The 25,095-nt window shown below is 40.4% G+C and overlaps 1 protein-coding gene and 1 long non-coding RNA gene across 2 annotated transcripts; both read right to left on the bottom strand.

Annotated features, from left to right (window-relative positions):
- Window positions 1-906: 906 nt before the first annotated feature.
- LOC134296042 (helofensin-3-like) lies at window positions 907-8,661 on the bottom strand. Its single transcript, XM_062969863.1, has 4 exons — window positions 8,431-8,661; window positions 7,408-7,540; window positions 4,070-4,186; window positions 907-1,861 (listed from the first exon to the last, which is right to left on the bottom strand). The coding sequence occupies exons 1-4, from the start codon at window positions 8,486-8,488 to the stop codon at window positions 1,852-1,854; spliced, it is 318 nt and encodes a 105-aa protein (XP_062825933.1). The 5' UTR covers window positions 8,489-8,661; the 3' UTR covers window positions 907-1,851.
- Window positions 8,662-12,831: 4,170 nt separating this feature from the next.
- Window positions 12,832-17,651, bottom strand: LOC103280088 (uncharacterized). The gene is made up of 4 exons (XR_507158.3): window positions 17,308-17,651; window positions 15,891-16,032; window positions 13,922-14,053; window positions 12,832-13,198 (listed from the first exon to the last, which is right to left on the bottom strand). It is a non-coding gene; the product is annotated as an uncharacterized LOC103280088 (long non-coding RNA).
- Between the last annotated feature and the right edge of the window lie 7,444 nt (window positions 17,652-25,095).

Genomic DNA, 25,095 nt, shown 5'->3' with positions numbered 1-25,095 from the left:
TGACAGTTCCAGATCCTGAGGGCAACAGGTAATTATAAACTTTGGTAATAGTTAAATCATTAGGATAAGATAACCCTGCTCATATGTTGGGCCATCATTGGGGAAGACGTATTAAAAACAGCAAACAGAAATCGTGATGCATGTCTCAATATTGGTCATACAACGAGGTAAACACACTTACCTTTGACTATTAGAGACTAAGCCTAGAGAGGAGAAAGGTATCAAATTTTTTCTCCTATTTTTTTTTTTGGCGGGGGGGGGGGGGGGTAGAATTTTTTTACAAATGGAAAAAAGGAATAGAAGTAAAAAAAAAAAGGACATCAAAAGTAATCAGGTGTTTAGAGCAGTTTATAAAATGTCACTTTGCCCTCAGGCTTACAATTTACATATGATCCGTAAGATGTAAAATATAAGACACAATAGAACAGTGTCTTGCTCGCTGCCTCCCTCCCATTCAACTGCTGGATGAGACATAAAGTAATTGTGTCTGGCTGACTGCCTCTCTTCCAATCAGTTTTGAGCTGATTGCACAAGGGAGCATAATGCTTTAAACTTTTGTAGTATGATAGCGTATTTTATTAACAAATGCTACTTCGTGCACTGCAACAAATATGGATCTGTGAGCTCATCTCTACATGGGCACATAAATTCATGGCTGATCCAAGGCATTGCTGCTTTGTGCTGGCCCCAGATCACAAACACACATATACACACACTATTTCATTTCCCAATATACATTTTCCATTCTTGTTGATTGTTCTCTATTCCCAGCTGTTCAAGGGTTTTTCAGATATTCTACTGGGTTGTGCTGCGTACCAACATTATCACATAAAAATACATTCATTTCTTCTCCTTAGGCATTCCTGTCTTAGTGAAATGTAAGACAAAGATGTATTCAGTCTCATGAAGGTTAGCGCTCTTAAAATATTTATTTATTTATTTGTTTATTAAAGCATTAACTAGTTATTGCAAAACTCTGGCTCATATTATGCATTAAATGGTATATTATGCACATGTGTTTCCATCACACTTTTGGTAGTGTCTAAGTGTGAAAGACACTGAACAATCAGCAGGATGTCATAATTCCTATATACAGTAGAGTCTCACTTATCCAACAATCGCTTATCCAACATTCTGGATTATCCAACGCATTTTTGGAGTCAATGTTTTCAATATATCGTGATATTTTGGTGCTAAATTCATAAATACAGTAATTACTACATAGCATTACTGCGTATAGAACTACTTTTTCTGTCAAATTTGTTGTTAATCATGATGTTTTGGTGCTTCATTTGTAAAATCATTCGCTTATCCAACATTCTGCCAGCCCGTTTATGTTGGATAAGTGAGACTCTACTGCATCATTATAATTCTGTAGAAATGGTTAAATGGAGAAAAATTAATTATAATATTGGATGATGATAGTCACTTTATACTGTATCTTGCTGCTAAGCTATTCTCCTCCTTGAATTTAGATTTCTTTCAGTATATTCAACTATAAAGAGACAGCAAACACAATTTTTCATTTTATATTTTCATGAAGACAGGGGCGTCTAAAGAGAAAAAAAAACCTTTAGTAGTGAAGTGTCAAGTCTTCAGGTTTACTTGAAGAATTCGATGTAAAGCCTATATTATAAATGTCAAAAGACAGGAATGGTTTCTGGTGAAATACTTTTGGAGATTTTCTTCTTCTCTTCTTCATTTGTACAGTCATTTCCGATTCTTCGTGACCTCATGGACCAGTCCACGCCAGAGCTCCTTGTTGGCCGTTGCCACCCCCAGTTCCTTTTGGAGATGAGTTCTTTATTTTCACATTTTATAGTTGTAAGGAAGATATGGATAGTATGGAACTTAAGACTTGCTGCAAAACAAAATGAGGTAGTCAGTTGACGACCAACCCTGAAGTAACAAGAACAGGCACATGACATTGAATGAAAAAGGGCCACTGTATTTGACATTAACTATTTAAGATCAAAAGCTGAAAATCTTGCTAGATGGGGAGGGCAACCTGGTTGGAGTCTTAGCTGGGGCAAGTGTAGACCTGAGACAAAACTGTCCCAGTCTCCCCTTAGGCAAAAACACCTGCCCATAAGGACAATCCAGATTATTTGGTCTTGCTCCCCCAGACTTTTGTATTTTGGGAGACCTAAGAACTCACCTCCCCTAGATCCAGAACTCAAAAAGGGAGATCCAACTCCCATGCCTGCCCCAAAGGCAAGCTCCTTCCCAGCTTCCAGTTTCCAGCACCCAATGATGCTATTCCACAGCTTCTCACAAATGGTGCCAAGGAGTTTACCAATTTTTGAGTTTCTCCCCTTAAATCCTGTCAATAATCTATTTATGTATGTATTTACTTTATTTTTATCCTGCTTCCCCCCCCCCCAATATGGACTCAAAATGGATGAAAATGATATGACACAATGTAAATGGATTTGATAACAAGGCAAATATATATGCATATGAATGTATAAAAAACCAATTAAATGTTTGGGTCATGATTGTAAAAGTTAAAATACAATAAGATGCAATTAAATTACATTTAAAGATTCTATAGATCCTTGGTGAAGCCTGTTCAACCACCCGGTAAAGATGCCAATTCCCCATTCCCTTGGATTCCTATTGTCAGGATGCAAAAAGATCAGCATTCTCCAAACTGACCTTTTAACATCTGACCAGAGCAAAGGAGGGAAAAGAACCAGATAAGGAAGACCATTTGGTTGGGAAGACTGATTTATGACCTGTTCTGGTTGTCAAATGTGGGAGAGGACAGTTGAAGGGGAGGTGTGAATGGGGAAGAAGAGACGTGAGAGGGGGAGGGAAGAAACAACTTGATATACCAGGGAAATAGCGGAAGAGGGGCAGTATAAGCTTTGCGATCATCTTGGCAAGCTTCCATAGCACCAGCTGTGTGAGCCTACATTTGTGTCCTACACCTTCCACAAACTGACAGTAAGCTTATACTGACCCTCTTCCACTATTTCCCCGATATATCAAGTTGTTTCTTCCCTCCCCCTCTCACGTCTCTTCTCCCTCCCCCCTTTTTTTGGTGCTGACACCTATTCAGCTCCAATAGTCAACCAGATGAAACTCATACTGCACCGAAGAAGGGAGCGTGGGTTGAAAATTGCAAAATGAAAGCCAGAGGAGGACAGCCAGGGCCTTGCCTTCTCCATATGACTTGCTTCAGCAGGCACACAAACCAGGCAGCTTAACTCTATGCTCTACTCAAGGAGACCATGAAAGATACTCCTTCATTGGCAGCAACCACAGCTGTACGGTTTGGGGTGTGAAAATCTTGCTGCACCTAAAATTGTGGTGTAATCTCAATATCTTTCAACCTACTCCTTTGTACTTACATAAGTCTTTATCTGCTATTTTAAAGAAATGATATTAAAAATAATTCAGATAGCATTTGTCTGCAACATGGTGCAAAAGTAATAGGGACTTATCTGAGAGATTTTTGGGGAACAAATAGCAAGAATTTAAATGCTCTGAAAGCACCAAATCCCATCTGATCTTGAAAGCAAAGAGTGATGGCTGGTCAATACTTGCATAAGTGCCAAGAAAGAATGCTGGGTGTTGTAGGACAACTCAGAGGAGAAGAGGAAGCCATATTTCAAAGGAAGGAGGATGATAACTTTCAAATTCCACAGCCACCTCCATTTGTGAAATAATGGACTGTCATCTCTGTTGCCCTCCTCTCCCATCCTGGCCAGTGGCCAACAATATTGCCAGACTTGGAAGAAGCAACCAGGCGGTAGCAGAACTAGCAGCCACAGCAAATAGCTCTCTGGCTGATGGATGCAGGTAGCAGAGAGGTGCTCTTGAGACAGGTGGTAAATGGTCCACACACCCCTACACTCCTCCAGTGATGCCAGGACTTCTTGTATTCTTCTGCCAGCACATCTTCACCAACAGAGTTGTTTTACTAAGAGATGACTCTGTCAACTGATTTCTGACATCTGCTGGCAGAAGGTACTTGTGTCTACTCTTAACCCTTAACTGACTTATATCTAAGTTTGACCTGTTTGGAAATTAGTAATACAGGACTCAGAAGTATGTAACTTACTAGATACAGCATGGAAAACCCAGATTACATTCTCCACGGCGAAATGTATTGCGAGGACACACTCGGGCTCCACAACCACCTCCATTTATGAAGCAATCCTCTGCATGAGTTATCTTACTAAAGAAAAATGGGGGAAATGAGTGCATGAAAGAACATACAGCTATGAGCAAAGCAGAAAAAGGAGAACTAAAAAGAAACATCATTTCACATTCAAAACCTGCTATCTTTGATATTTGCAACAACTCTTTCTTAAACTCTTTGCTCTCAACTGTTTTTATTATTATTTTCTCTTAAACCAATGCTATTATTGAAGCCGTGGAAAAGTACATTTGGGCATCATCAGGAGACTGATATCACACTGCCCGTTTCCAGATCATCTCTCTCAGTAGTTTCATGTAGAGGTTTGACAGTATTGGAGACTGAAGGTCACCTTGTGTTATGCCATATAAAAACTCCTTTTTAAGGAGCAGTTATCATTCATCACAACCATCTGTGGTCTACCTTAAGGAGAGGACAAGAACCACTAAAGCACAGTGCCTCTGATTCCTACCCCCCACCCCCACCCCCAGATCTTCTGACGGTACGGTTTATGCCGGGACACACTCTCCATCAATGCTCCAGTACGATGATCATAGCAGTCTCAGCTTAGTGTCCTGCTATGAACTCAGTTTGGAATGGGTCTAGAAAATGTGCAATGTCCAAGAGGGTCTGGAGGTGGAAAGACCAGAAAATGAAGATTTGATACCATCTATACTTGTTAAAATCCAGATAGGGATTCTACAATGTCCTTTGGTAATCTACAAAGAAGTAACAATGGGGAACTATACCTGTTTCATTAGCCCACACATTGAAGAAATATATTCTCTGAACCAACAGTTGAATAGTTAACTAAGGCCGCATCTACATTGTCATAGAATGCAGTTTGGAACTGCATTATATTTCATTGTGGATAGGGCCTAAATGGATCCCCTGTAGTTTATACAAACAATATGATTCAGGCGGGTATAGGGTGGGATCCCTCTGTCCAAAAAGCTGGACAATGGTATTTGGTACAGATACTGTAACCACATGACTACTTAACTAGAAAACATGAGCTAAATCTAATATCTCACTGGGGCACTACCACTTATGACTACATGAAGGTTCTGTGATTATTTCTCCCAGTACAGAACCACAATATTTTTGAAACAAAAGAAGGAAACATTGTTCTATTTAGTTGTCAGCGGTGTTGTTTTGTACCTTCAAGTTATCTCCAGTATATGACAAACCTTCCAACCCTCTCTTGGCAAGATTTGTTCAGAAGGGATTTGACTTTATCTCACTTTGAGACTGAGAGACCGACCAAGTGAGGATTCAAACACTGGTCTTCAGACTCAAAGTCCAGTGCTCCATCCATTACCATATTCTGCCTCCTTTTAGGTAGTAACTAGCTGTGCCTGGCCACACCTTGCTGTGGCTTATGGGAATGCTTTGTTGGCCAGGTGGAATAACGGTGACTAGTCTTGCAACCTCAAAGCCTGGCTGTTTTCTTCTTATGGGAATCTTTGTTTGGCGAGCTGGAATACGAGGGTTATCCAGAAAGTAGATTACATTTTGGAATTAAAAATGAACAAAGTATAGGAGAAAACATTTACCATATGCAATTGAAAGCCATACCCAAATACTTTTCAATATAGTCGGCATTCAAATCTAGGCACTTATCATAGTGATGAATGAGCTTGGCAACTCCTCCCCCACAAAACTCTGCCACTTGCTTCCTCAACCAGCATTTTGGTGACAATGCGCAGCTGCGGGTAGGGGTGACCGGCTGGTTGAGGACGCAAGCGGCAGAGTTTTGTGGGGAAGGAGTTGCCAAGCTCATTCATCACTATGATAAGTGCCTAGATTTGAATGGTGACTATGTTGAAAAGTGGTATTTGGGTGTGGCTATCAACTGCATATGGTAAATGTTTTCTCCTATACTTTGTTCATTTTTAATTCCAAAACATAATCTACTTTCTGGATAACCCTCGTACAAAGGAATAGGCTTGCTGCTTAGAAGGTTGGGTACTTGCATTCTAGGGTAATGGTTTTTTGGGCTGCTAGAATTGCAATGAATAGCCTCACTACTTCAAAGCCTGCTACCTAGGGGAATCTTTGGTTGGTCAGCTTCAATAGTACAGAGTAGTATCACTGCTTCAAAGCCTGGCCGCCTTCTACCAAGGTTAATCCTTTATTGGTCTGGTTGAATTTTCACTGAAAAGCCTTGAAGCTTCAGTGCCTGGTTGTGTTATACCTAGGAGAATCCTTATTTGGTGAGCTGGAGTAGCACCCTCAATCTGGCTTTGAAATCTGGCTACTTCCTTTGTAGGGGAATTTTGTTTGGCCAGTTTGAATTGCACTGAATAGTCTTTCAGGTTAAAAGCCGGGCCACTTTTTACACAGGGCATCTTTGCTAGGCCAAGTTGAATGGGACGTAGTGGCCACATGGCTTCAAAGCCTGGGAGTTTTCTACCTAGGGGAAATCTTGGTTGGCCAGGTTGAATAGCACTGAATAGCCTTGCTGCTTGCAAGCCTGGTCGCTTTCTACCTTGTGGAATCCTTGGTCGGCCAGGTTGAATAGCAATGAATAGTCTTGGTGCAGCAAATATGAATGCTGCAATTAGTCACCTTGATTAGCATTTAATGGCCTTGCAGCTTCATTATATGAGGCCCCTTCTATACAGTTGTATAAAATCCACACTGAACTGGATTATATGGCGGTGTGGACTCAAGATAATCCAGTTCAAAGCAGGATTATGTGCCTTGGCATTATGGGTTATATAGCTGTGTGGAAGGGCCTTAAGTCTACATTGCCATATAATCCAATTCAAATCAGATAATCTGTATTTTATCGACAGTGCGGATGAGGCCTAAGTGAACTCTGCCTGTCCCCCAGGCACCACTGTGGTGAAGGGGGTTGCTAGGACACAAAGGGGGTGGGGCCTATAGCCAGCGGGGCCTACCTTTCTGACTGGCAGCCAGGGGGAAATGGCTCTTCCTTGTCCTTTGTAATTTGGACTGTTTTTCTAGGTTTCTTTTTATTGAAAGACATAGATTGGATGACTATGTCTTTTGTGGCCAAATTTGGTTCAGTGTTTTTGTTATTTTTTTGTTTACTCCATGGGAGAAAATGCACATTATATTTTTATATATTGATAAATAGACACACTACTAACGTATACATAGAAATTGCAAGGCAGGAGACAGGCAAGTAAGTGAGATGTAACTTGACTCTAGGGACCTCTCATTTGCACCTCCAAAGACACAGCCTAGCATGTCAGGGTACATATGTCAAACCGGCAGCACAACCCCCCTACCTTTCACAGCATGACATCTTTGAGCTGCAGTGTCTTCGTTGGACTGCATACTTAGGACAGGACCCAGGATGGCAAAAGCCATCAAAATAAACAAAACATTTAACTGGACCAGGCTCAGGTACATAGGGGAACCCTAAAGAAATAAAGAAAACAAGTCAACATTTGTGGTAAAGAAGAACAATAGACATACTAACATTTGAATTGACATTTCAGGATTTCTTATTTTGAATGTCCTCAAGATTATAATTTTTTTTCTACCAAGCTCTTTGCCTTGTGCATAACAAAATAACTTTTCCTGTTAGACTGGATGGCCCAGGAGGTTTCTTCCAACTATGATTCTATGATTAATCAGTCTGATTTTTAAAAGGCCAGCTAAAACCAAATAATGTCCTTTCCATATCATTAGACAAACTCTGGCAATGGTCAAGGCAATGGCCTTTATTCTTTTATGACAGAAAAACTAGATTGTGTCGGGCTTGATTTTGAGCAACGGGTCACAATTTCTCAAGGCCTTCCAGAATTCTCATTTTGAATATCACTGGAGTGGGTGGAAGTGAGACATCATTACTAAGAAATAAAGGATGGACTAGGAATCTTTGTTCATTGAACTTTATTAAGTTCATCTAGGGAAGAAAATATTTGTTAATTTTCCTAAAAATACAACCAGTAATTTCAGGACTTTTTCTTTTCACCAAGAGAAAGTCTTTAAACACTACTGAAGACTATACACAGCTAGAAATGTATTATGCACAAAACTGACACACAGTGGTTTTGTACATGAAATAGCAAATTTTGTACAAAAAAATGAAATTAAGGCATTTTGCCCAGAAAGGTTTTTCTGTGCCAAAAATAAAAGTTCTGCACATAACTATTTGGTATTAAGAACACTCAACAAATGTGTCTTTTGAAATATATTATAATATGCTTCCCATCTGCATGGCTATGTTTGTTCCAATCAAGTCAAGAAAGCAATGACAGAACTCAATCAGATGCTATTCAGAAGCAGTTTGTAACATGACTTACCTGGAAGAACCAGAAGCATCAACAAAAGAAGAAAAAGGAGAAGCTGAGAGTTGCTCATGGTTGTTGTTGGGTTTTTTTTTGCAGAAAATTCAAGCAATGTGGCAAATTACTTTTTCCAGGGTTAGATGATTTATATATTTATCTACAGGCAAAAGGATTTATTGCTGAAGCTAGTCATATGTGAATTAGAAAAGTTTGCCATTTTCTTTCCTGGGAAGAACAGTTTTCTTTCATGGGCAGAGGCAATGAAACCTTAAAAATTTATGATAGTTATCTTGAGCAATTAGAGCAGAAAGAATTCTAGAAGATCTTGAAAACTTCAATCAGTGCTTGGTACATAGCAGAAATTAATAATGGTCAATGGGCACATGCTGAGTATGAATGTACTGACCATTTGGTAAGACAACACTCTGGGGTCATTTAGGAGGTAGATGGAAAAAAGTCAAGAGCAGTAGTTAATCTATATACAACTGCATACTTAAGCCTAAATGCACTTCCTTTTGCTGAGTTAGAAGGCTGCTATAATAGGATTGCTTATAATGAAAGAATAGATTTTTGTGATTTTTGTGATTACAAATTAGTTGACATATGTGAAACTTTCCTGAACTTTAGATAAGTGAAAAAAACATTTTCTGTGAGTCGTGTTTCACTAATATGAAAGTTTCATTTTAATAGAATAAATGAATTTCTAAATAGGGGGAAGTGAGAATTTTGGTATGTAATTGTTTTGCATTGGCACATTTTTCCAGAAGTAGTCAATTCAGATAACGTTTTTGCCCATTTTTATATGGTACAATGTACTACAGATTTATCCAGAGGAACGTCCCATTCAGGACTTGTTTACACGGACATAAAACGAGACTCACCCTGAGTTAACCTTCATGATGTTTTTACACTTTTGGTGTAAACAAACCAATGGCAAGCAAGCAAGCAAGAACATGTCTACATGAAATAATGTCAATTTTGTTCCAAGAATTCTGCTTATGAAGGAAGAGAAAGAGTCCTGTTTCAAATTTGATTGGGTTCATCAAAATATACTCCCAAGAAATGGCTATATAGCCTCTGCTTAAAAATCTCCAGAGAAGGAGACTTAGAGGCAGTGTGTATTCCACTATTGAACACCTCATAGTATCATGAACGGAGAGTGCTTGAAGATCGTAGGGATATTAAGATGCTTGTTTATATATCTATTGTCCTTCCAACTCTGTTGTAAGGCTGTGAATTATGGACCAACTGCAAATGCCGCTCTTGACTTCTGGGAAAATTCCAACAGCATTGCCTTTTAAAAAATCCTGGTAATTTCTTGGGAAGATAGACAGACAAACACCAGTGTTCTGGAAGAAGCAATGACCACCAGCATTGAATAAATGATCCTCCACTATCAACCTCACGTTGTTTGAATGCTCAATCACCAGTTCCAAAAGCAGTTACTTTATTCTCAGCTCAAGAATGAAAAATGTCAGAATGTTAGTGGAGAGCAAAAGAGATTTAAAGATGGGCTAAAAGCTAACCTAAAAAATTATGGAACAAATACTGAAAACTGGGAAGCTCTGATCCCTGAGGTTAGCTGTTACCAACAGTGCTATGGATTTTAAGAAATACTATAAAGATTAAGAGGTTAGTGGTTGAAAGTGGAAGGGGGGACTCTCCTTCCAATACTCTCCTTTTATTGATATGACATTGTTTTATTGCTGACCTTGTTTTATTGTTTTATTGCTGTTATTGTATTGTTGTCGGGCATGGCCCCTTGTAAGCCACTCCAAGTCCCTTCGGGGAGATGGGGCGGGATATAAAAATAAAGTTATTATTATTATTATTATTATTATTATTATTATTATTATTATTATTATTATTATTTCTTGAACCCCTATCCCTCCTTTGCACACACAGTCCTCCCATGGTTATGAAGAGGCTTCCCAACTGCCCTGAAAGACATGTCCAAAGCCCTGATCCCCTCATTTCCAGATTCCCCTTTCTCACTCTTCTCCACAGTGTTACCTTGCTAGCCTTCAACCCAGACACTCTTTTTGATAAAAGGAGATTGATTGAGAACTGGCACAAAATGGCAGGGCTTGCTCCCCCCATCACTCCTTTTCTCAATCTCTCAGAGGCCAGTGCTAAAGTTTGGATGTCAGCAGTTCAGCCAGCACAAGGGTTTAACCCACCACAGCTCCCTTAACATTGCTGATTTATCACCCACATGTGTCTAACAATATTACTCCCCTCCCTTCCGAATCTCCCCACCCTCTGGGAACAGTACAATTAAAAGAATATTACAACAAGGATAAGAAAAGAGGACTTGCAGAAAAGGATTCAAATCAAAGCAATTACAAAAATCTACAAAATTAAAATGAATAGATCCACAGAGACCGAAAAAGTAAAAGACTATGACTAAATGGGCTGCCAACATTGGACATAATATAAAAGTGGAAGAATGGGAAAGAATATGGAATTAAAAAAGTTATTCAGTTTTCTTTTTAGATAAAATATGTTAATGTATGAGTTGTTTTTTTTTTCTGAACTAAGACCTCAGCATTCAAGTTAAATTGCCATGTTGGCAGTTTGCGAAAAATAAGTGGGTTTTGTGTTGCTGTTTGGGTACTCAAAAGCTTCACCATCACTGATCTAGGTTATATACTTATTAGAGTAGGGCAAAAGAGTCGAATCCTTTATTTGTCGGATCAAATTCATTTGTTTTGTCACTTTTGAATTGTGTTTCGAAGCGGGTTATTCCATCGTGTGTATCCCACGATATCGAACCACGATAGCCGATTATTCTAATGCAGTTGTATGTTTTTCTGTACTTAAACCAATAAGCCATGCATTTTTAAAGCATCCAAACTTAATTTGAGGGAGGTGCAGACTAGCCTGGGCTTGCCTTGCCTCTCTGTGGCCAATCGCAGAAGGGAGGGAGTCTCGTTTGTCTTTCCCCGTGGTTGCTTTCTATGGGCCTCTTAAACCGGGTTGCAAGAGCAAAGGGCATTGATGGCTGGCTGCGATTGCTATTCCCTTTGCCCTTTCCCTGTCCTGGAGTGGTTGCTTAGACCGGGTTGCAAGAGGAGGGAGTCAGCATTGCAGGATCTCCTTTGCAAACTGCTTGCTCTTCCCCTTCGCAGCCTTCACTCCTCCTTTTGCCAGAAGCTTTAAGTGAGGAAATGGGGAAAAGGAGGAGGGATCAATCCCAATCCACAATCCAGATCACTTAACTCCAGTCTTGTGCTGGCAAAACCCCAAACTAGAACTCTCCACCCAGGTTGGTGACTTCAGGGGGAGAAGAAAATTGGAAATGGGTGAGGAAACTTTTGCACAAAAGTTCTCCAAAGCTTTGCAAACCTCCTTCGAAAGGAGAAGGAGGAGGAGGAAGAGGAAGAGGATGAGGGGAAGGAGGGGGATGAGGAGGATAATATATGTCCCCACTGCATATAATCTGGGATAAGATCCTGGGATATAGGGACAGGGCCTCAGGCGAATCTACACTGCCCAAATTCCCAGGAGCTGATCCCAGATTATCTGATTTAAACTGGATTATATGAGTCCCCACTGCATATAATCTGGCATAAGAAGAAAAGTGATTGATCTGGACCAAGCTTGACACACAGACCCAATATGGCCAGTTGTGAATCCTGGGGGAGTTTTGGGAGGGTTGACCGAAGACTTTTGGGAATTGTAGTTCACCCGCATCCTTAATACATTTTCTCATGGGAGCATTCATAAAAAACAAGACTGAGGTTTTAAGCCTCATAGGAAGAAACAGTGGGCCCGCTTTTGGGACAGCATGGTGTAGTGTAGTGGTTTGAGAGTTGGACTATGACTCTGGCTTCATTCCCCACTCAGCCATGGAAACCCACTGGCAAGTCACACACTCTCAGCCCCAGAAAACCCAATGAAACAGTTTCAAACCAGGAACAGATTTCCTTATTCAGAGGCTGATGGCCATCTGTCAGGAGTGATTTGATGGTGTACTATGATTTCTGTTCCTGGGTGATAAATGTCATTTCCTAATTGGTTCTGTCATAGAAACATGGCAAAATTTTATGACACTGCCAAGGGACATGGTGCTATAACACATATGGTTTCCTGGGAGACTGTCCACAAATTTAACAAAGTTTAAGCCACAAAAACAAAGTAGAACAATGACTTTCAAAGTAAAAACAACCCAATGAAACAGGAAATAAGACTTTCAAACCAGGAACAGATTTCTGCAATTATTAAAAAATGGTTTACTATAAAAGCTATGAAAAATTGCCAAAAATCAGAGGATAAGGTAAATGTTTTGGTGAGCTAGCAGTGTTAAATAGATTCTACCACTGTACCAAGTTTAAAGAAGATAGCTCAAAAGATGAGGGCAGGAGAGCCCTGTAAACTCCCCCCAGTGCTGTTTTTGGCCACTGTGCATGCGCATCCCCATTAACGAATTACTTTAGAATATTCCAAATATTCGTAAGTATTTTGGGGGCCAAATTTTGGAAGTAGTTTAAGAAACAAAGCACCAGAACCCCCTACTTTAGAAGCGAGTTTAGAATCATTTTTTCCATGGATCGCCCATGCCTAATACTTATAACTGGGGTGACGACAACCATGCTCCATCCCATAAAGAAAATGCGAACACTTCATGCAGGTTTTTTTATTTCACAGGGCTTAGCAAAAAGCACAAATCCAGTCAGCTTCAAGCTTTGCATTTCTACTGTTATGGTTTGGTTAGAATTCAAGTACATGACTTTCTGTTCACTCTTTTTATAAGGTATTGAAGCTTTTCAGATATGGTACACTGAAATAAAAAAGAATGAGATGTTTAGAACTTCATTTGCGATATATTTTTGAACACCCAAAGTGCTGGTAATCCTTAGGTTCAACATTTATCTCCAAACAATTCTATTACTTTTCTAGGCACATCAAAAGCTTTGTAGAACTTGCATGTAGCATGGATTTGTGTTTAATACTAAAACTGAAACCAGAAGAAAGCTAAACACGTGATATGAATAGATTCATGATTGGGTTATAGGCATTTTTTATGCTTTCTGGTGGGCAGCAAGACTGAGTCTGATGTGGGCCAGTTCATGGTCCACACAAGCCACTGTCAACATTCCCTTTCTTTTCCCTGGGAAAAAGGGATGGACTATCAGAAAGTTATAGAGCTCCATGAGAGCTTCTGGCTATTGTGTGTTCCCCATGTTGACATCACTAGAAGTGCCACACCATGGTCAGGAGCTCTCATGGAGTTAGGGCAACAGTAATGATGATACTGTGGGTTGGGGACAGAGTGTATGGCCACACTTTAAACGGCCAGTGTAGATGAACCCTTGATGGAAATGTGCAGGCCTCTCCTTCAGCAAGAAATTATGTTATCAACTGGCAGCTTATTAGTGTTTTGCATGTACATTACATTTATTCACTGTTGTATAAACAAATCACCAGGAGAACTGTTGATAACGAGACCCTGTGAATGAGAGTAAGAAAAATGGCTCTGAACTTTAATAAGGAAACTTTTTACCTCATACAACATGCACCTCCGCTGCTACATGTTCCAAATTTGTATGTATTGAATGAACATTCACGGTCAGGACCTCTTCGGGGTCTACAAATTCCGTTTGCTGCCTTACAGTCTTCATCAGTGTATATTCGACTAGAGAGAGAAAGAAAATATAAGATGGTGAAAGATGAGAAAATGAGAGCTGGGTTTTCAGAACATAAAGATTTTGGTAATTATCTTGAACCACTGACCCTTCTCGGGTTGCATAGTTACCAGAACAAATCCCTCCATTTTTCATGCATCCAGAACTATATACCACATATGGCTGTGATGAATAGTTTTGGACCAGGAAATGTAAAGTGAATTTCACAAAGAAGAATTGATTAAAAAGTTGGTTAAAAGCAGCAAGAATAATAATAATATAATAATATATTATTTATATTCTGCTCTATCTCCCCGAGGGGACTCAGAGCGGATTGCAGGTACATATATGGCAAACATTCAATGCCGTTACACAACTGACAAAGACAGACAGTACATAAACAAAGGCAATGCTTCCCTCCGTTCATCTCTGGCATCCAGCTGTGCTTGACTCGGCCATGGGGAGGTGCTGTTGTTTCATTTTCCATGCCAAGGAGCCTGTCATCCATGGAGCCTGGTCAGATTTTGCCGGTATGTTTTTCAGGGTGCCTTTTACTTCCCTACAAAAGTGGTACCTATATATCTACTTACATTGTTGTTTTCAGACTGCTAAGTAAGCAAAAAGGGCCCCCTGGTGGCACAGTGTGTTAAAACACTGAGCTGCTGAACTTGTGGACCAAAAGGTCCCAGGTTCAAATCCCAGGAGCGGAATGAGCGCCCGCTGTTAGCCCCAGCTCCTGCCAACCTAGCAGTTCGAAAACATGCCAATGTGAGTAGATCAATAGGTACCGCTCCGGCGGGAAGGTAATGGTGCTCCATGCAGTCATGCTGGCCACATGACCTTGGAGGTGACAACGCTGGACAACGCCGGCTCTTCGGCTTAGAAATGGAAATGAGCACCAACTCCCAGAGTTGGTCACAACTGGACTTAACGTCAGGAGAAAACCTTTACCTTTTCCCTAAGTAAGCAAAAACTGAGCTGATGGCGAGAGCTCACCCCGACCCGGGCTTGAACTGCCAACCTTTTGGTCGGCAGGATCTTCTATAGCTGGCAGTTTAACCCACTGTGCAACCCGTGGCCCAGAATGATAAAGAGTGAAGGAATTTGGGGAAAGATGGGGTTGCTAGAAGTTCCTTGGACAAGACATTTGGATGAGAGGTAGAGAGAGATCGGACTGACCTGACAGGAATGGGAGGGGGAGAAAATTGCACAGAAAGACTGTTTTCGGAAAACACAAGAATTGTGTTAGGAACACAGGATGTTAAGAAACAGAAAGAGAAACAGAGGTGCTGGGGTGAAGGATAAGATGAGAGGGGGAAATTGCAGACAGGAAAGAAGGGAAAAGGACATTTTGATTTTGTGTGCATGTATGCGTGTTTGCGTCAATTTGAGACTGTAAACCCCATGATTCTGAAACAATTAAACATGACACTTTTCTTGACACTTCCTTAGTTTCTCTTGATTCTAAAATCACCCCTTAGGTCTTCTGGACAATAATGAATTGTATTTTTGACTAGGAAATATAAAAGGCTAGAGATATTGGGGCACTGTGCTTCAACAATAGTAATTAGCATATTTTTTTTCCATTGTTAACTTCTTGTACAGCTATGCTAATGCTGTAAACCAGAAGAGACCATTATCTTTAGAAAATTCTGAACAGTCTTCACATGTTGACTGGAAAATTTAATTTCCAGCACAATTGAATCTGTTTCTTAAATACCCTAAAAAGTGAACTCTCAGCCTTTGCAATGTGCAATATGCCAAGGCAATGCATATTGGTGCCTAGTCATACTCTGAAGTGTTGAAGTTTCCTAATCAGCGTGAATGACACTGGAGAATGCTGCCTACCTTCTACAGCAAATGTAGTCTATGTCACATATGTCCTGCCAGGCAGAAAAAAAGGGACAATTGCGGGTCTTCAGGCAAATCCCGTTGTAATCACGGCATACTTCTACGCCCAGAACCAATGAGGCTGGAATTTGACAGAGTCCTAAAAAAAGAAAACGAAAGAAGAGTCCAAGTGTTAAGGAACATGAAGCACTACAGCATGTGACATCTTACAGAGTTTCTGTTTCTTTAAACTTGCGTGCTAGTTGATCAGCTGCATAGATCTCTGGAATAGGGTTTATGTATTGGAAGGTCCTGTCTGTCACATTCACCTTAAACAAGAACAAAACTGTAGCACTCAATGTTTGTCACTTTTAAATATGACTAAACCAAAAAATCACAATGTACACACATATTTGATTTTGAAGGTGTTTACACCAGCCTTGCCCAGCCTGATACCAGATGTGTTGGACTGCAGCTCCTACCATTACCAGTCAGCAAACTGGCCGGGTTCCTCTCTGTATTTTGAATCCTTTTAAATTTTGGAATGCCACTATTTGCATATTCACAGTGAATGAGTAATGGCGGGGAAGGTGATTATGTCAGGTAATTGAAATAAACCGGCCATAAATCAGCTGCTTTAATCTCAGTCATCTTGACCTTCAAAAGACTCTGTCTTTAAGGCAGGAGGAAAAACAGTTCAAACAAACTCCATAAATCTGCTTCCAATGAAATTGGTTCTTTCTAATTTAGTTCTACTTTATTTACAAGGAATATTTACAATACAATCTTAAAACACGTCCCTCTGATCGCATCATGGTCAAAGAACAGAATCGCTTTCTTCTTCTCTTTGTCAATAGAAAAAGCATAGCTAAAATTCTAGCAATATTCCACATCTCTACTCCATTAACTCATGAACAACTGATACTTTGCTTCACATGCTGTTTAAACTAAATGCTGTTTTCACTCAAACATCAAAAACATTGACAGATTGGTCACACACCTCTTTCCCCCAATGAGAAAGAGAAGAGGGAGAGGGACTTTGCAGAACCTTTCATAAATCAGACATCCCACTTTCCATGGCTGTCAACACACCTTTTGCCTTTTAACCCCTTCCCCCAACATGTGTGCAGATGTGTGGTTTGAGCTTTGAATTATGATTCTAGAAAACAAGGTTCAAAGCACAATTCAGCTATGGAAATCCATAGGTTGATCTTGTGCAAATAATACCCTTGCAGGTTCGGATGGAAACCCACAAGTTGATCTTGTGGCAAACCTCTTCTGAACATTTTGCCAAGAAAACCTTCTGATAAGTTTACCTTACGGTCCGCATGGGTTAGAAATGATTTCAAGGCACACAACGAAAGTCACATTCATATAAATCAATACCTCAATCTAGTTCAGTGAAGCTAGTAACTATCTTAATCCTCGTATATACCTGGAGGAATTAAATGTATCCAAGAAACCACAGAAAAGAGAAGCCAAAATGTCTTCATGTTTGCTGGGAATTAAAATAGTGTAAGAACATGTAGGTCCATGGGCTTATGAATTCCAGACCCACATACTTATTGGGTTCAAGAAACTATTATCCATGGACTATTGAACAGATGATGTAAAAATCAGAAATGCTTGTCATCTTCCTTATGGGACAAAAGTACTGGCAGATGCTTGGAGTGTCCATTAAATAACCAAGATAGAACAGGATGGCCATCTTTTAAGACTATTTCAGTTATGCATCCCTGCACAGTAGACTGATGAACTAGAACAGCCTTGTGTTTCTTTTCAACTCTAGGATTCAATGATTCTATAATTTGACGGAGTCCTACCCTTGACACTGATTGGCGCTCTTAAAAGGGATACCCGACCCGGGGCAAGAAAACATCCCTGGACAACACTTTGCTCAAGATGGCTAGCAAATATATAATAATAATAATAATAATAATAATAATAATAATAATAATAATAATAATAATAATCCTTGCAGCCCAGGAGCAAGCCATCAGAACAAATGCAATTAAGGCCAAGATTGAAAAATCAGCTGATGACCCAAAATGCAGACTGTGCAAGGAAACCGACGAAACCATTGATCATATCCTCAGCTGCTGTAAGAAAATCGCACAGACAGACTACAAACAGAGGCACAACTATGTGGCCCAAATGATTCATTGGAACTTATGCCTCAAGTACCACCTCCCAGCAGCAAAGAACTGGTGGGATCACAAACCTGCAAAAGTATTGGAAAATGAGCACGCAAAGATACTGTGGGACTTCCGAATCCAGACTGACAAAGTTCTGGAACACAACACACCAGACATCACAGTTGTGGAAAAGAACAAGGTTTGGATCATTGATGTTGCCATTCCAGGTGACAGTCACATAGATGAAAAACAACAGGAAAAACTCAGCCGCTATCAGGACCTCAAGATTGAACTTCAAAGACTCTGGCAGAAACCAGTACAGGTGGTCCCGGTGGTGATGGGCACACTGGGTGCTGTGCCAAAAGATCTCAGCCGGCATTTGGAAACAATAGACATTGACAAAATCACCATCTGCCAACTGCAAAAGGCCACCCTACTGGGATCTGCACACATCATCAGAAAATACATCACACAGTCCTAGACACTTGGGAAGTATTCGACTTGTGGTTTTGCGAAACGAAATCCAGCATATCTATCTTGTTTGCTGTGCCATACAACGTCGTTGTGTTGATAATAATAATAATAATAATAATAATAATAATAATAATAATAATAATAATAGCAGTCAAGAACCAGTATTTGTGACCAAAATATGCATATATGATATGTGGTATGAATGGAAGAGTGAAAGAGAGCTAGAAATTTGAAGACATCAGTCTGTAGACTAAGGCCTGGAAAACTACCTGCTCAGGAATTGTAATTAAAACCTGCTAATGAAACCTGAAATAGTTGATCTGCCCAGCAAACTGTGATAAGAACTGTGACTGATAAGAGAAATGTTTACATCTGTTAACATCTGTCAACATTTGCTAACTTGATGAACTTTTGGGGCAGAGCTACTTGTGTTTGCTAACACCAATCAAGAGGAATCAACATCTGGTCCAGGAAACTGAGGATATTCCAGGATGGAAGACGTCTATCACTCATTTGCAACTTTGGGACAACATCATCAGCTATATAAGTGACCTTATGAGAGTCCAGAAGGTGTGACAGACAGCGACGCTGTTCACCCGCCATGCTCAGTGGAGATGGTGTACTTGGGAGTGGCAGATCTGCTCTGGGAAAGCAGGATTCTGTTCACTGTTTGGGGCCTCCTTTTCTCAGGGAAAGAGGAAGGAGTGCATTTTGAAGTCATGGTCTTTTTGAAGGTTTGGCGTTTTGGCATTTTGGAATTATGTCTTGGCAGGCAGCAGTGGAAGCTGGGTCTGGCCTAAGCAGGTGCTTCTCCAAGAAGGGAGAAAGAATATGGTAATATCTGTGTGCATGAAGATGGATGCATGTTGTGTGTGAATGAAGAATGAAAATGTAACCCCCCCTTTGTTTGTTTCTTAGCCAATGTAACTGTAGGTTGTTTGTGAATCCAATGTAGTTGCATAGAATCTGTATGTTTGTATGTCTAAATGTTGTTCTTTGTTATTCTGTAAAAATTCTGCTATACCTCTCAGACTGAAATTGCAATAAAAAGAACCTATGCTTTAAAGTTATTGAAAAGTTGTTCATAACATTTTTGGTGTCAGAAGTGGGATATTCTGTTCAGTCTGAGCAGGATGTTTTAACTTTTGTTTTAAAAGTCTTCATGACACATTGAGGGAAGTCAATAGTAGTAAACTACTTCAAGTGCAATAGGCAAAGAGTGAATACCATAAAAACACAATCCAGAGCAGAAGAGAAAACTGGCAAAAGAAGGCTCTCCATGAACAGTTCCTGGGAAAAATCGAGAGCCAAATTGACAAAGAAAAAACATGGTTGTGGCTCACAAATGGAACTTTGAAAAAGGAGTCGGAGGGCCTGATTCTGGCAGCCCAAGAACAAGCCATTAGAACCAATGCCATCAAAGCCAAAATTGAAAAGTTGATGACAGATCCCAAATGTAGACTCTGCAAGGAAGCAGATGAAACAATAGATCACATCCTCAGCTGCTGCAAGAAGATCGCACAGACAGACTACAAGCAGAGGCAGAACACCGTTGCTCAGATGATTCATTGGAACTTGTGCCACAAAAACCATCTGCCTGCGACAAAGAACTGGTGGGATCACAAGCCAGAAAAAGTTACAGAGAATGAACATGTCAAGCTACTCTGGGACTTCCAAATTCAAACAGACAGAGTGTTGGAGCACAATACTCCTGACCTCACGATCGTGTTAAAAAACAAAGTATGGATTGTCGATGTTGCAATCCGAGGTGACAGCAGGATTGAGGAGAAACAACTAGAAAAGCTGGCACGATATGAGGATTTAAAGATCGAATTGCAAAGACTGTGGCACAAGCCAGTCAAGGTGGTCCCAGTGGTGATCGGCACACTGGGTGCAGTGCCTAAAGACCTTGGCCTGCACTTGAACACAATCGGCGCTGACAAAATTACCATCTGCCAGCTGCAGAAGGCCACCTTACTGGGATCTGCACACATTATTCGCCGATACATCACACAGCCCTAGACACTTGGGAAGAGTACAACAGCCAGCAGAGTGTCTGCTGTGGACTCATCTTGTTGTGTTTCTAATAATAATAATAATAATAATAATAATAATAATAATAATAATTATTATTATTATTATTATTATTATTATTATTATTATTATTATTATTATTTTATTCTTATATCCCGCCACATCTCCCTGAAGGGGCTCAGGCGGCTTACATGGGGACCAAGCCCGATAGCACAGCAATAAAACATATCAACATAAAATGCATTCAGTTACAATGAATTAATATGTTCCTAGAAACATATAAAAACATAAATTCAGCAACATGTGGTTGCATGTGGGTTTAACCCTTTCATCAGCTGGTGCATAGGAAAGACCACGAGGAGCACATATCACTTATATCACTGCTCTCACCTTGTAAATTGTAAGAAAAGGAAGTGCCAAATGGCGAACTTAACAGATCATGAGAGGATGTTCAAAAAGTTTCTGCAGGTTTATATTTTTGTTAGAAACAGTGAGAGTGGAAGTAGTAGTAACTGATCGTGTCTGAGAATGTCATGTGAGTAGTTTGTTTGACAATCTAGCTGGCCATTTTGTTTAGTATAAGAGTTGTCACACTGAGGTGAAGATGATTGTGAAACTTATAATCTACATCAAAGAGGGACATTGTTCTCTTATACTGTCAAGGGTGCTTTGAATGCAATGTTCCTGTTTCTTGGCAGGGGTTTGGACTGGATGGCCCACAAGGTTGTCAGAGTATGAGAAGTTAATTGAGACAAATACCTCTTCTCCGTCTCAGATTCTTCTCCTTCCGAAGACATGACATGCTTATCAAGTTGAAACCTCTTTTTAACACTTTGCACTCAACTCCCTGTCTCCTGGAGTTCCATATTCTATGCATATGTATTACACAGTCTTCAAATACATGCAAATACATTTGCTACAATTACAATTCTTCTAACAACGCATCTTTATTTTTACAATCCTTTTCACACTTCTTCACAACAAACACATTATATCACATTGATCAACCCTAACTTCGCCTGAAATTCTTCATACTTGGATGTGGGCAATGCTTTTGTTAAGACATCTGCTAAGTTTGCTTCTGTTGGACAATATTCCAGTCTTATTAGTCCTTCTTGTACCAACTCTCACGTTATAATATCTCACACCAACATATTTTGTTCTGTTCTGTAAGTTCTCTGCTTCCACCATGGCAATGCATGCTTGGGAATCTTCTTTTACACAAACAGGAGTTTCACACTCTTCTCCCAAAGCTAACAAAAGTTGTTTTACCCACTGTAGCTCACTTACTGCTTCAGACAATGCAGCAAATTCTGCTTCTGTTGTGCTCAAAGAAACACAATTTTGCTTTCTGTATCTCCAGGCATCATGCTCCCAGCATATTTGATTACTAATCCTGTTACAGATTTACTTTCTTTTTCAGTAGCAAAAGAACTATCTGCAAGACATTCAATCTTTTCTTCATCCCCACCTAAGATCAAACAGTAATCAATTGGTCCTTTTAAATATCTGACACATCTTTTTAATGTGATCCAATCTATCACTCTAGGCTTTGACACTCTCCGGCTAAGAAAACCAACTGCAAAACTGATATCTGGCCTAGTGTGATTTGCAATATAAATCAAACTTCCAATTACAGAATGATAAACATCTGGTCTCTCAAAATTTTTCTCAGATTCTAAGTTCATAAAATCTACAGTCATTGGAGTAGAGACAGTTTTGGCATCAGTCAGTCCAAATTTTTCAATTACTTGTTCAATTTTCTTTCTTTGACTTAAGACTATCATTTCCTCTTCAGACTTTTCAATTTCTAAACCTGTGCCGTCCGCCGGACAATAAAAAACTATAAAACTGAAACGTGCTGTCCTTTATCCGGGCGAACTGCAAATCCCTATAAGCTGTCCTATAGATATTGAACGACTGAGTCTGGATAACTTCAAAAAAGGATGTTTATTCATACAAGGTTGTAAACCTGGCACAGATCTTAAAGTTGCAGAAAATGAAACAAATTTCCATAGGTTTTAGTTGCAGAATTATCCCTGGTTCCAGAAGGCAAAGGTGATTATAAAACCACTATACCCTAATCACGCTGCCTATATTAGAAGGAGAAACTCTTTCCTTCCCTATCTTTACAGCAAAGATTAGTTCTAGAAGCGACAGAATAACCCTGCTCCTCCAACTAGATTTCCTATTCCAGATCAATATAATTCAATACTTATCTAATTTGGATAGGCTTAGATTGGCCTGGTTTTGAGGATGATTTGTCCCAGTTAGCTTTGCACAGCTCCAGCACGTTGGAAGACTATAGCCAGAATGAAGCTCCAAAATGGAGACTAGACCCTGGTAAAAAGGGCGGTCCTAAGATGTTGCATTCTTTGACCAATCACTGCAAAGAAAACTGCAGCCAGCTCTTGCAGATTCCAAGCCACTTTTCCTAGGCTTTTGCAGCCAGAGGCTCAAACAAAATGTAAAGGAGGGAAAACAAACAAACGACCAATAGGTAAGGCAAACCATCATCCTGGGGGACGGAACACTCCCCGCTAAATTCCCAGGATGTGGGAATTTACCAATCAAAAACATACAAACACCTTTGTATACACAACAATACAAACACTAGAACTTTAAACATCTCCAATAAGCAACACGAAGTCACTAATTGGTCTGTCCAAAATGGACACTTTGCCTCTGTTGCAAGTCTTTAATTGAACTTTCCTGACCTTACCGTCCGGGCAAGGAAAGGTCTTTAATACAATGCCCATGGGCCACGCATGGCGGGGCAAGTCTTTGTCCTTTAACAACACAACGTTGTTAACCTCAATGTTGTCCTGTGGGCTTTGCCAGATTCTTCTAGCTTGAAGCTGGCTTAAGTACTCAGCTTTCCACCTTTTCCAAAAGTGGTTGGCCAAGGACTGCACCTGTTTCCACAGGGCACGGTGAGTTCCGTCCGGAACTGGCAACATGACGTCCTTCCATCCTGGCACCTTTTGTGTCAAAATAAGTGCAGGAGTCAGTGGTTGTAAGTTCTCAGGGTCACTGGTAAGGGGAACCAGCGGCCGGTTGTTGATAATTGCGGTAACTTCCGCCATAAGTGTCACCAAAACATCATGCGTCAATGACCTATGACTCAAAAACATGGCATTAAGGATTTTGCGACTAATACCAATCATCCTCTCCCAAACACCACCCATATGGGAGGCGTGAGGAACATTGAAAGTCCACATAATTTGTTCAGTATTCGTAAAGTTCTGAACCTTTGGGTCTCTCCCAAACCTAGACACACAATTGAGTTCTTTGGTCGCACCTACAAAATTGGTGCCACAGTCCGACCGAATTGACTTAATTGGCCCTCTGAGGGCTATGAACCTTTTCAATGCGTTTAAAAATGATGAAGTGTCCATCCCTTCTATGACTTCTATATGGACAGCTCGTATTACTAAACAAGTAAACAAAACTGCCCACCTCTTGTTATTTACAACACCACCCCTGGTTTTCCTAGTGACAACCTCCCAAGGACCAAACACATCGATTCCCACATGGGAAAAGGGTGGGTCTGTCAAAGTCCTATCCTGAGGTAGTTCTGCCATCAACTGACTTTGACAGTTTCGCCTAAGGCGCCTGCATTTAACACATTTGAAAATACAACTGTTGACCAACCTTTTGGCATTAACTACCCACAGACCTTCATTTCTAAGGGCTGCCTCAGTTAGAGTTCTACCCTGATGATGGATCCTTTCATGGTGATGCCGAACGAGCAGCAATGCAGTGTGACTATTAGGGGGTATGATGATGGGGTTTTTTATGCACGCCTTGAGTTTAGCTTTGGCTAACCTTCCTCCAACTCTCAAAATACCCTCCTTGTCTAGAAATGGGTTTAACTCATTAAGAAGACTTTGATTAGGGATGTTGAGCCCTTGCTCTAGCCTAGCTATTTCCTGCTTGAAAGCAGATCTCTGCACTGACTTGAATATGACGCTCTTAGCCTTTATCATATCCTGGACCTGTAAAGGCTCACTATCTTTGCAAGCTAAACGATGTATAAGCCTAGCAACTGCTCTAAGAAGACTGTGCCACTCCGAAAAACATTCAAAACGGTGTGGTTCCAGGCAAGATCTTTGGCCCATCTTGATTTCTGTGGTTGATTTGCAGGCTTTCACCTCTGCACTTCGTGAGACTTGAGCATTCATAATGTCCGAAAACCTTTGCTCATCTTTCGAGAGCGCTGTGGCTTCGTCTCTCTCAGAGACTTTGAAGATGGAGGAATACTCTGGAGTTATTGCTTGGCAGTAGACTGAGATGTGACTTAGGCAACTGCGCACAAGTGTAGGACGTCCACCTTTAAGCACCTGTGCTTGATTGGAGTCCAACGACGATGGTGGGTGCATCTTGTTTATGCACACTGGGCCTGTAACTGTCCAGCCTAGTGGTAGCAGCTGAGCAATGGGCGCCCCTGGAGGTCCCTTAACTTGGTCGTTCACATAGAACAAGTTCGGACAGTCCGCACCAAGCAGAAGGGCAATGTCCACATCTGGACGGAAAGCAGGTATGGCATTCTTTAATTGTCGCAAATGTGGATGAGCCTC

This window comes from Anolis carolinensis, chromosome 1 (assembly GCF_035594765.1).
Source record: "Anolis carolinensis isolate JA03-04 chromosome 1, rAnoCar3.1.pri, whole genome shotgun sequence".
Taxonomy (NCBI): Eukaryota; Metazoa; Chordata; class Lepidosauria; order Squamata; family Dactyloidae; genus Anolis; species Anolis carolinensis.
Note: the sequence above shows the minus strand (reverse complement) of the source record. Positions and strands in the feature narration are given on the sequence as shown.